Source organism: Topomyia yanbarensis, chromosome 1 (genome assembly GCF_030247195.1).
Source record: "Topomyia yanbarensis strain Yona2022 chromosome 1, ASM3024719v1, whole genome shotgun sequence".
NCBI classification, from domain to species: Eukaryota; Metazoa; Arthropoda; class Insecta; order Diptera; family Culicidae; genus Topomyia; species Topomyia yanbarensis.
In genome coordinates, this window is record NC_080670.1 from 124838035 (window position 1) to 124851431 (window position 13397).

Sequence of the window (13397 nt, forward strand, 5' to 3'; positions counted from 1 at the left end):
AGCACCACATTTCCACCAAGAATCCACTAAACATGTTCACCCACATTAAGTTATTGATGTCAATGTTTTTCATTCAAATGTTTGTTTAAACTGGCTCTGGAAAGATACTAGATTGTAAAATAGATGTTAATTGGTATTATACAAAGCATTTCAATATACTGTAAAGTTCGAGTAACCAAAATTCGTATAATTTGTGTCCAATTAGAATAAAATATTCTGAAAACCTTTAAAACTGCTAAAATTGTTTTATTTCAGCTCTTTATCAATGTACAAAAAGTTTAATCCATTTTAACACGTTGGAATATAGAACAATAAAAAAATGCTGTGAATTTTAGCTTGACAAAATTTAAAATTTCTGCCAACTAGTTTCACAAAAAATGTATTTAAAATAAGCAAACTCTTAAAAGTAAATTTGGCACATCCCACACTAAAGGAAAATAAATTGTAATTTATTACTCTTGCTCAAATCTGAGATTTATTTGTTTTATAAAAAATAGACATTTTACGAAGCTTCGTAAAAATATGGTTAAGTCAAATTTCGGTTTTTTGTAGTTCTTGTACCCAAAAACCGAACAATATGCTCAAAAAATATAGCGAATCAGTATTTTATAAGTTTAGAGTAAAAATCATTTCAAATTAAAATGATTCGGCTTAGCTATTCTGGTTTAATAAGCGATCTACGACAAAAGTTTCGAGTGATCAAAGCCACCCCGATGATCAAAGTCACCCCGGTTTACGGTACTGACGTTGCACCGATTATTTAAAGCGGCTGTCTGCCAATAGAAGATTGGGAACATGAGAAAAACTATACGCAGTGAATCATTCTATTAGTTATTTTGTCTCATTGACTATATTATTCTACATCGCATGGTGCAAACCCCAACGATTCATAGAACGGTGGTGTGTTGCTCTAAATCATAATGTCCCGCTGTTCTGTTTAGTCACCCAGTTGTTATGGTTGTCCTCAAGGCTCCTAATGGCACCTGTGAAATATCAAAGAAAATAATTATTGAAAGCTATTCAAATTGACTTGAAATAATCGTACATTGTACTCCCATCGCGTGGCGAGACATACTTTTTCACGAAAATTCAGCCAACGGTTTAAAAAAAAACATCCACACCCCTAGGGGGAAATCACTCTAAACGTTGGACTAAAATAAATTAGTGAACTTTTTTATTCCCAAAATAATCTCGACTAGTTTTAGCTAATCTTGAATAATCCTACCTATAGTTTTCAATAGTCTTGGTTTAGATAGCAGCTGTCACTTCGACCCATTACGCACTGCTGTTGTAAGAAATTCTCTTTCCGAAAGCAGCTGCCCTGGGGTTAATATTTTCTTCGGACCGAAGCAACATAGCTAACATCAATCTGATCAGTCTAATTCAAAATTGGAATCGATTTATCCTACACCAGATGCACTAAGAACTGTTGGAGGCTATGAAGAAGGAATGTTTTATCCCCCACGATACGGTTAGTGGTATACGAAGAATCTACTATCCGTTTCACCCCGACCGTTCGTTCCGGGGGGCGTAGATGCACATGCAACACCCGGAAGAATGTCAGGAATGATTGGACAGCGAAGTTCAACAGTATGACGCTAACTATGAAAAGTTTCAATTCTTAGTGGTAAGTTGGGTGGTTTCTTTCTTTAAGATAAAATTTTTTTGAATTTAATATAATCTCTTCTCGTTAGATTACCATCCGACGTTGGCAGCCGAAACTGATATCTATGCTGAGATGGTAAAAGAAGCATAACCTGCTCGTAGTAACAAGGATGAAACGGAAATCAATCCCCTGTTCGGCACTCAACAAACGTTGCCAGTAAGTACTCTTATCCATTACACTTGCCGGAAAGTGAACGGCCGCTGAAATTCAACCAACGGTGATGGATAATAATAATTGAATATTGATCCAATTTTTCTCACCACCTCCAGACGATCTCTACACCTTGGAAAAGCGTGGCGATGACGAGTTCGGTGATGGAACAGCGGAAAAACCCTTCAAAACAATCCTACAAGCCATGAAGCACGCCGGCAAGGAACCTTTCCCAAGAATTTATGTAAACGCTAAGGATGCAAAATCGGAATCACCCTACGAACTAGTAGCCAAATCTCAGCTCAAGAAAATTCTTGAAAAGCGTTCTCAGCGATACCTTGTGTCAGAGGTTCCAGAAGGTAAGTCCGCTCCCGGTGGACATGAGCTGCACGTTGATTATTGGTAGCTAATTGGATTAGCTCCGGCCGGTGGGGCAGATTCTATTTTGAACGAGGATGCTCATCCTGATGTCTAGCTCGATAACAGACACATTATGATTAGAGGCGAAAATACTTCTAAGATTCTCAAGATGAGAGATGTCATTATGATGGCATTTAGGGAGCATTATCATGAACGTGGTTACACGGAGGTAACGCCACCGACGCTGGTGCAAACACAAGTTGAAGGAGGGTCGACTCTGTTCAAACTGGACTATTTTAGGTAAATAAAAAATGTTCGCATTAGAAGTATTTGCTCAAACAATAAATACATTTTAGGGCGGAAGCATTTCTGACGCAAAGCTCACAAAAATATATGGAAACCTGTTTGCCGGCATTGGGCGACTATTGCATTTCTCAAAGTTACCGTGCAGAGCAGAGTCTTGCTCGCCGTGATTTAGCAGAATACAGTTATATTGAGAGTGAATGTCCCTTTATTACTTTCAAAGAGCTACTTGATCGGCTGGAAGATTTGATAGTAGATGTTGTCGATCGAGTATTGAAATCTCCGTGGGGTCATCTTAACCCGAATTTTATGCCACCGAACTATGTCGATGCTATTGACTGGCTAAAGGAGAACAACGTCACCAAGAATGATGGAACTTTTTATGAGTTTGGCGATGATATTCCGGAGGGTCCGGAACGAAAAATGACGGAGCAAATAAACGAACCAATAATGTTGTGCCGGTTTCCCGCGAAAATTAAATCATTTTACATGTCTAAATGTGAAGACGATCGCCGATTAATTGTCGGAGGTCGATTTCTCTGAACAGTATTACTAAAAAGCTAGAAATTGACACTTTTACTTTAAGAAAATAAAATATTGTCATTCTATATCAATATATTTGTATTATATCTAATAAAGCAACATACAGAGAGATGAGGGAATTTTATTAGGCACCTAAAAGCCCGTTGACATGAACGCGTATTTTCAGTTGCAGGCAATACTCTTATCACATATCCTTCGGGGTCGTTCCCATTAACCAAAGTACGGCACTCTCTGATTGAATTTGAACTTCCTGGCTAGAGTAAGTGTTCGAAGTGCTTACCAAACAGCCCGGTTGTCGAGGTTCCAGTGCAATCCACTAGTGCTACATACGGCCCGTTGTCCAATAGGAACAAGCGAACACCAGATACGTTCGTGTACCAACCGAGGGGAAATTTGAATTAAGTGGGTTCCCGCCGGTAGCAGCCAACTGAGAGTTACTGGATCACAAGAATACAAATGCATTCGGTAGAATGTCACGGGCCAGGAACAAAGTATTAATGTTGGCCATGATTTGGTACAACTGGCCAGAACTTTCACTCAACACCAGAATTCGACTTATTTCGCTATCGTAACTGGTGCTCTAAATCGCTTTGAGAGATTTTGTAAAATCTGTAGCATTTGGGTGTTTTGATTATCTGTTAAATAGACATCAGTAACGAGTGAATTTTTTTTTTTAATTTGTAATGTTCTTACCTTGCAATTCAACCGCTTTCCTTAAGTCATGGATTAATCGGTGCAGGAATCGAAATCCCCCGTCACCGAACTGTTCTTCTGTGCCAATATTTTCCTTAAGAAAGTCAACCCATCGATTCGTACCCCCGTCGACGGCAATGCGGATTTTTGCTGGAATTTGACAAGCTCATCCCATATTCTATTATTCACACACCAATTAAACGAAAACAGTTGATAGTCTCGCCCAGAACAAGATATTAAATAAAAGATATTATCCAGTAGATCCAAAATCACGATAATGCATTTGACTTGATATATTGTTGTTGCCAACGAAAATTGTGTTTTTGGCTTATACATTTTTCAAAAAAGCGCTCCAAAACAACATTCGCCCCCAGCGCACGCATACGAAAACTGAGAACCGCAAAATTTTGTGATATAAAACAGAGCTACATGACAGCCATGACAATGATATATACGCTTTTCATAATATTACCATAGCTGAGAAACAGCTGGGGGTCCGAATTGGCCAGCGGTCCGAATTGGGCCACTTCCCCTAGATGTGCACACATGCACACACAGACATTGACCGATCTCGACGAACTGAATCGAATGGATTATGACATTCGGCCCCCGAGTCTCAGTTGAAAAGTTGATTTGTGGAGTTATTGCATAGTATTTCTTTACATGCAAAAAGCACAAAGGTTTAGATAATTTCATGTGCGATCGCTCTTTCCAACTCATAACTCCAGAACCAGATCCAAATAAAATTCAATAGCAGCCTATGGCTATGTTGCACCTTTCATTTGAGTATAACATTGTTTAAATCGGTCCAACCATCTCTGAGAAAAGTGACATTATTTGATACTCACATACATACACAAACTCAGCTGAGAGCCATCGAGCGCGTCCACGGGTGGCAGATGCAGGAACGACCTGTATCCAGTGTAGGTTAGTTGCGAATAGCCAAAATAAGCAACTCTGGATGAGCAACGCGTTCAGAGAGCAAATCAGGTGACATTTCGGGCGGTCTGGGTCGCTTTTAAACGTAATATGGTGTTGAGCAAATTCACCTGCTACAAGCAGCTGCGGCCGTGGTGTATCCGGCGAGCTGAAATCTCATTGCCGCACACTGGAAGCAGATGGACATTGACTCTTACCGTTTCGGTACGATTAAAATTCCCATGCAAGCGTAGAACCGGTGTAGCATTTCGTTCCGGAGCACGATCAGCGCGGAGTATAGCGGTTCGTGGTAACACACAAACGATAGATTTCAGCGGAATTGGTGTCGCTTCCGGTAGCGACTCAGTATCCCGTTTGGTACTTGATCGAGCGAGTCCGGTCGACTTTTTAGACAGCAGGAACAATTACACGTTGGTCGGTAGCCCAGTGGGGACGATACTGCAATGAACGGAAGTCAGTAATGATTTTTCATATTTATTCGCCATCGAACTTACCCGCACCGTTTGATGCATCTTCCCCCTCATTCGGTTTCGGTATGTTACAATTTCCCGTGCAAGCGTAGATCCGGTATAGCATCTTGTGCCGGACCACGATCAGCCCGGAGTATAACGATTCGTTGTAAAGCACAATTGACACGATCGATCAGCAGAATTTGCGTTGGTTCCGGTAGCGATTCGCTATCCTCCGTTTGTTGCCTTTGAACGATCGAATTGTTGGACAGCAGGAACAAATACACGTTGGTCACAAACTGTAAACAGAAATAAACAACATCAATTTTCTTCTTTAGTAGGTGACAGTGGCGTAGCCAGAAATTTGGTTTGGAGGGGGTTTTGATGAGAATCGCAAATTTTTTGAAAAAATGCTAAAATTTAATATGAGTTTGATAAATTAATGAAAACTTAAAGGAGTCTAACAGATGTCATTCCAGTCTACAAACAAGAAGGATCAACATGGAACAGTTTTCAAACCTCTATAGATTATTTTCTTGTATAAAATGTCAATGAAGTCAAAAATTGCGATCTTTTAAAGTGGGATAAATGATCTAAAAAAATTTCAACGTTCAAGATCACCTAATATAATAATCCTAGACTTTGAAGGTTTGACAACTTCGGGAAGTTATCAACATAAAACAGCGCCTGCTTTGATATAGAAATTTTAGTGATTAATTCTCATAGAGGTAATTATGGTGAATTAATTTTTCAAAAATATTAAGAGACATGGTGCCTTCAGCAAAGTTTTTGATAATGTCATTCAAACAATTTTGTTGAAAATATGAAGGCTACATGAATTCAACATATAGGGATTTAAATGAACTGGGCCTGCTATATTTCTCCTTAGTGAAGAAAAATTTAGGTGAAAACTATTTTTTTCTGCGGTACGGATAAAATTGTTTGAAACAATCATTACGAGTTGAGAACACAAAACCTATAACTAAATTATGGATGGATGGAACTGAAACTTGCGTTTCGACTTCATCTCATCAGAATCCGACACTAACTTGGTGGGCGGACTAAGCCAGCGCCGAATTGATGCTAGCTCCTGAAAATGGAATCACTCTTTGTGTTTTTGAGTCCTTTTAATCCCTGGGAATTATTTGTTTTAAATCCAGTTCCCTTATTTTTTTGTATTTATTATTTAATTACCGCAGAAGTGATTTATCAAATACAGTAATTTCAGAATAGCTTGTTGCAAAGGTTTTCTACTACTATATTTCGATACTCTGAATATGTGGGATATGTATGTCTTTGACAAAGTTGTTTGAAATAGCACTTTCGAAAACTTTGCTGGAGACATTAAGTCTCGACTCAAATTTGCTTGAAGAGTAATTCTTCTCTATAATTACTTCTAGGAGGATTAACCGTCAAAATTATTCTATCAGCAGATGAACAGACTTACGTTTTGAAATTCTTCAATGTTACTTAACATCGAAATTTGGCAGTTTCGAATGAATGTGATCGTGACCGTTAAAAATTTATCGAGCATTAATTTTACTTTTCTTCATTAGTCAACCTCACAACTTGCAGTACTAGTACGTAGCACACAAAATTTTAGTACGCCATTCATTGCATCCTGCTGAGAGGCTATTCATATATTCAACAAAAATCCAATGCTCATAAAACCGATCCTGATCTGCTAGAGACAAAATTACATCAGCTTTCAACTAGTTTCTGAAATGTTATTCTTGTTGTTAACTATATTGAATTGTTGTCTAAACTCTACACATTCTAAAAAAATACATTTTCAGCAAATGTTGAAATGTATGCAAGTTTTCGGTGAACAAGCTTATGTTTTATATGCAATCAACCTATTCAAATTTAGATTCCCATTCGAAAAATTGTCTCTAATCCATATTTTGAAGCATCTTTCCAAAAATGAGCTCATAATAATTCAGACAGTTATTTTATTTTACATTGAAGTAATTTGACAACTATGGGATTTTGGCTAAGAGATAAGTTACAAGATCCCCTCCCATAATTTTCCAAAAGTTCTCATGACGCTTTAAACACAGTTCTCAATGTAGTGATCAGAGAATATTTTTCCAAAAATATTTTGCGGAATATTAAATTAAATTCGTCAGTATCAATTTTTTTTCAACCCAATTAATTTTGGTTTGGGGGGGGGGGGGTTTAACCCCCAAACCCCCCCCCCCCTGGCTACGCCACTGGTAGGTGAGGCAAAACAATGATTTTACTAAAGCACATGAGGCAAAATGATATATTTACTAGCAGGTGATGCAAAACGATATATCGATATTTCAGCATGAGAAACAGATGCAGATTAGAATATCGCGAATGTTTATATTGTTATATCCCTCAACTACTCACTGATACTATGCAGATCAAATTAACCAACAGAATGCACAATTGTTTGCTAGGAACGACTTTAATTTTACTATCTACAATTGGGAAAACTGCGACACAATAATCCAATGATTAGAGTTTTAATATCTAATTAAAAGGTTTCAGATGAACTTGTCCGTTGCAAGTTATTCACAATGGTAGCCAATGAATAAATTTTGATACACATAAAAGCAGTCTATAATGCAATGAAACTTGACCACCACAAGAACTAGGTCATAACTGGAACACTACGCACTCGTTTTCAAAACAACTTATTTTCGTCGTCATTTTAATTACACATATATGTTGTCTTCAAATTGCATGTCTGTCCTTATACCAACTGAATAAACTTTTTTTTCCTAAGATTTGGAACAACAGTGGTACAAAAAAGATTGAACATTAACTTTTTGTTTGTAACTATTTGAAATTTATCTAATAGAAGAAGAGGGAGGGTTTCTGATGCAATATCTATCAATTACTTCAAAAATCTAAAATTTTGTTGCATGTATGTTTACTAGCACATACATGAAAAGGCAAGAATTTATTTGATAGAGATCTATTACGCGAATGACAATATAATACTGATGAATTGCATAACTTAAAATTAAATTGAAAATTGCACTTGCGATCGCTTCATCTGAAGTTAAATCAACATTGCTGGAGTATGGACGAACAGCTCTGCCCTAAAATAGCCACTAAATCTTGCGCTTGCGGAAAACGTTACTTACAATATCAATCAAAATTCGGATGTAAGCAAAATGCTGAAAGAATGCAACACTGTTATATCGGACGAATTCACGATGATTCATAAAAGGAACTAATCGAATATTTGGTGGCGTGGTCCGCGATCTTTGTCAAATTTTATCCGTTAGTCGACACTTACTGATGAAATCAGTTCTTGCTTAAGGGGGTACGATTATTGTTGAAAAAAATATCGTGCTTAAAAAAATTGGCGATACCGAGAGTGTTAGTCTATTCAGACAATAATGCAAAATTTAAGCAATATTTTCCTTAATGTTCACCGCAAAATATTGAAAATCTTCAGGAGACACTTCGAATAAATACGATGTACAGCATAACTCTAAATCAAATTGTGGGCAAATTGTCATCATAACTTTGTTCACAAAAATAAGTTTCATGATTTTTTTTAGCGAAAATTACATTTTTAGCTGCAGAATTCAAATATCAAGAAAAAAATAAATGCATCGATCAATACCTGGGGATATGTAGAAGAACTGTGCAAACCTTGAAAACGATTGGTCCAATATATTTTGATTTATGATGTACACCACAAAGCAAGTTTTCAACGAGATGCCTCTAGAGATTCTCTGTTACTGGCTTAATTTTCAGTATTCTGGTATGATATTTGAAGAAATATTGTTCAATTGTGCAGTTATTATATGGAAAGTGAATGACTATACTAACGAAAAACGACATTAGAGTCATCTTCGCAGGGTAATTCGCAAAAAAAGTTAGATATATGGGTTGTGAAAATGTTAATCGATGCAACAATAACTTGCACCACATTTCCACATGATTTTGTAAAATAATACAATCTGTTGAAGAATTATTCGATTGCGTATATTGACTTCAATTTCATACACTACTCCATCCAAAATAAAATCGATGGTAATTCTGTTACACATATAAATCTATGGATTATCGTGTTGAATTATTTAATTCAGTCTATCCACCATGCTTTCAGGAGTATTGGTTTTATACGTAACCTACCCAGCAGTCTCCGTCAGATGAAGGTTTTTATATTTAATCGAAAGAATAAAGTTCTTTCCACGAATTTTTGCGATTAAGGAAGTTGCTTAAGGTGTAAATTGATAAAAAATATTCGAAAATTGACAATAACTTTGTTGATTCGAGAGCTACGGATTCATCGTTGTTATAAAAAAAGTGTACTTTATCGCTTTTAACAACTTTGTAGAAGACATTTTTAATAATAAAAAGTAATCGTAAAAAGTTATATTGGAAAAACTGTTTTGAAGGGGTCTATCCCAAGCAAACCTACATATCTCGCTACTGTTACTATATAGAGCTTAAGTATCTTCAGTAAAGATTTTCACGATAATATTTCCTAGAACTTTACTGAAGACAGTGAGCTTCTAGGTAAATTGTTTGGGGAAATAAATTTTCTATGTCACTTTTAGGGGATTAATCACTCAATTCATTATATCAAACGATGCATCTATATCCAGAAACTTCTTCGAAAAAATCCATTCTCTAAAACCAATGGTTCAGAAGTTATTGAATTTTGATCATGAAAACGTCGTTTTGCAACACTGTGCACCGCATGTGTTGCAATTGAAACTTTGTGTGCCTATTATATTAGTTACTGCGCAACATTGACCCACCACAACTGTGCTTTGGTTGAAAAATTTCATTTAAGCGGCCATTGTAACTAGAAAATATAAAGGAGCAGATGTACTGCTACCTCGAATTCGAATGATATCAAGGGATTTGTGTGTAGAAAAACAGAGCAATTAATTTAATTGTGCTCCAGGTGGTCAAACTAAGAACATTGTCTATCCGCGAGCAAAAATATTTGTTATTTTTAGTATTTTTAAAATATTTCGTTTAGTCCTGATGGGTGTAGCGAAGCGCATCGGGTTACAGCTATTAATAAGTAAATACCAACACATTGACTGCCATAAAATATTCTACACTGATGGGTCACGAATCAATGAGGCCGCTGCATACGTCTCCCAACCTTTGAACGGAACGGATCGTTATATTTCACAGTGGTGTTCGGTGTGTAAATTTCAGTGAGTGAAGGTCATCCTTTGTTCGTTTGTTAGCTGCCATTCTGCTGGTGCCGGCAGTAAATCCAGTACATTGTTTTCGCTGGTGCGGAACAATCGACGTTGTTTGCAGATAAGTTTTGCTTTATTTTTTTTTTCCTCGTTTACTTTCGTTCCTTTTCCCTACTTTTACTCTACCTTGTAATCAAATAATAAGACACATTCCCGTTTATATAACGCTCTGCCCTCGTGCTTAAATGGCCGAGGGCGAAATACCATCTGATGTAATCATGGAAGTCCCTGATCCCCCTAATACTCGCATTGCTCTCCGTATAAAGCAGTACCCAGAAGGTTCCGCTGGGCCATGGGTGGTATATTTTCAGACCGGAGAGAAACCGGTTAATATATTAAAACTTTCCCGAGATCTGACTGCTAATTACCCGGCCGTAACTCAGATAACACGTGTTCGGGCAAACAAGTTACGTGTTCTAGTGAATGATCTCGGCCAGGCAAACGCGATTGCTTGCTGTGAGCGCTTTACGCGGGAATTTAAAGCGTACGTGCCTTGTGTGGCCTGTGAAATCGATGGGGTAGTGTCCGAACCGGGCCTGAAATGCGAAGAACTGTTGGAGCACAGGGTTGGCTGCTTTAAGGACCCCTCTCTTGAACAGATTAAGATCTTAGAATGCAAACAATTGTATACCGCAAACACCGAGGGAGGTAAGACTACCTACTCTCTATCAGGCTCGCTTCGGGTGGCATTCACCGGGTCCTCTCTTCCCAACTACATCCTCCTTGACAAAGTTCGCCTACCAGTTCGCCTGTTTGTACCGCGGGTCATGAGCTGCAGCAATTGCAAGCAGTTGGGCCACACAGCCACATATTGTGGAAATAAGAAACAATGTGGCAAATGCGAAGGAGAGCATGAGGATGACTCTTGCGACAAAGAAACTGAAAAGTGTATTTGCTGCGGAGGCCCTTCACATGCTCTTAAATCATGTCCTGCGTACAAGCAGCGCGGGGATAAAATTAAGCGCTCCCTTAAGGAACGCTCAAGGCGTTCTTATGCAGAAATTCTAAAGAATGCTTCGCCATCTGTCCTGTCCGAAAATCCCTATGCTGGTTTGGCTAACGTTGAGCAAGAATCTGACGACCCACGAGAGGGAACATCTTTGGTTAACCCAGGGGAATCCAGGAAGAGGAGAAATCCAGCCTCCCCTACATTGCCTCGTAAGGGTGCCAAGGTGTCGTCCACTCAGAGTGCGCCAACTACAATCAATAAATCCAACGGAAGTGATGCACAAAAGCCGAAGCAATTTGCTCCAGGACTTGGAAATATTAATTCTAACAAGGAGTACCCACCACTTCCAGGGACACCAAAAACCCCAAGTGTCCCCTTTTTTCAAACAGATGCTCAGTCCAGTAGCGGACTAATGAAATTATCTGACATAGTGTACTTAATTTTCACAACTTTCAATGTTACTGATCCTCTTAAAAGCCTTCTGATACATTTTCTCCCTATAGTGCAAACATTTTTGAAGCAGTTGACTACTAAATGGCCCCTCCTTGCAGCGATCGTATCCTTCGATGGCTAAGTCGTCGAACGAGGTCACCGATTCGATCACTGTTCTACAGTGGAACAGTAGAAGTATCCTCCCGAAAATCGATTCCGTTAAATTTTTACTAAATAGTTTAAAATGTGATGCTTTCGCATTATGTGAAACTTGGTTAACTTCCGATATAAATCTCAACTTCCACGACTTTAATATAATTCGTCTGGATCGAGAAAACCCCTATGGAGGAGTACTTTTGGGGATCAAAAAGTGCTATTCTTTCAACCGAATTAACCTCCCTTCGACACCAGGCATTTAAATTGTCGCTTGTCAAGTTTTAATCAAAGGTAAAGACCTTTGCATTGCTTCCATCTACATTCCTCCTAGAGCCTCGGTAGGGCACCGAACGCTTTGTAATATCACGGAATCCTTACCGGCACCGCGGCTAATTCTGGGAGACTTTAACTCGCACGGTACGGTATGGGGCTGTCTTCATGATGATAATAGATCAACATTGATCCAAGATCTTTGCGATAATTTCAACATAACCATCTTAAACACGGGAGAAATGACGCGGATTCCTACACCACCAGCACGCGCAAGCGCGTTGGATTTGTCGCTTTGCTCGACATCGCTACAGTTAGATTGCATGTGGAAGGTGATCCCTGATCCCCACGGTAGCGATCATTTGCTTATCGTGATTTCAATTGCTAACGGTTCAAGACCATCGGAAACAATAAATGTCTCGTATGACCTCACACGGAACATTGATTGGAAGAGTTACGCGACCGCGATATCCGTTAAAATCTAATCCACTCAAGAACTTCCTCCGGAGGAAGAGTACAGGTTTTTGGCTGGCTTGATTCTCGACAGTGCGAATCAAGCTCAGACTAAACTAGTACCCAGCGCGAATACCCATGGACGGTCTCCCACCCTGTGGTGGGATAAAGAGTGCTCAGAGCTGTACGCGGAAAAGTCCACTGCATATAAGGCCTTCCGGGAAGACGGGTTATCCGCTAGCTATCAACAGTACGCGTCATTAGAAAGGCGAATGAAGAGTCTAATGAAAGCCAAAAAACACAGTTATGGGCGCCGGTTCGTCGACGGGTTAACGAGAGAAACAGCGATGAGCACTCTTTGGGGTACGGCTCGACGTATGCGTAACCGTAATAGTACCAACGAGAACGTGGAATATTCAAACCGTTGGATATTCGCTTTCGCCAAGAAGATCTGTCCGGACTCTGTCCCGGTACAGAAAACGTGCCGCGCCGCGTCTCCTCACGATACCGCGAACGAAACACCGTTTTCGATGGTGGAGTTCTCACTTGCTCTCTTATCGTGTAACAATAACGCCCCAGGATTAGACAGAATCAAATTCAACTTGCTGAAGAATCTGCCTGCCACTGCAAAAAGGCGCTTGTTGAATTTATTTAACAAGTTTCTTGAGGGTAACATTGTCCCTTATGAATGGAGGCAAGTGAAGGTCATCGCCATCCAAAAACCAGGAAAACCAGCCTCCGACCACAACTCGTATCGGCCGATTGCAATGCTGTCCTGTATTCGGAAGTTGTTCGAGAAAATGATCTTGTTTCGCCTAGAC

General features: G+C 39.0%; 1 protein-coding gene and 1 long non-coding RNA gene across 3 annotated transcripts; one reads left to right on the forward strand and one right to left on the reverse strand.

Moving 5' to 3' along the window:
* Nucleotides 1-831: 831 nt before the first annotated feature.
* On the reverse strand, nt 832-7925 carry LOC131685400 (uncharacterized). 2 transcript variants are annotated; one of them, XR_009304803.1, is made up of 4 exons: nt 7751-7925; nt 5149-5402; nt 4564-5092; nt 832-983 (listed from the first exon to the last, which is right to left on the reverse strand). It is a non-coding gene; the product is annotated as an uncharacterized LOC131685400 (long non-coding RNA). The 2 variants fall into 2 exon arrangements; XR_009304806.1 differs by lacking the exon at nt 7751-7925 and adding an exon at nt 7480-7529.
* Nucleotides 1112-3093, forward strand: LOC131685326 (asparagine--tRNA ligase, cytoplasmic-like). The gene is made up of 4 exons (XM_058969017.1): nt 1112-1627; nt 1695-1822; nt 1936-2476; nt 2533-3093. Exons 3-4 carry the CDS (start codon nt 2310-2312, stop codon nt 3020-3022), a joined length of 657 nt encoding a protein of 218 aa, XP_058825000.1. The 5' UTR covers nt 1112-1627; nt 1695-1822; nt 1936-2309; the 3' UTR covers nt 3023-3093.
* Nucleotides 7926-13397: the final 5472 nt, after the last annotated feature.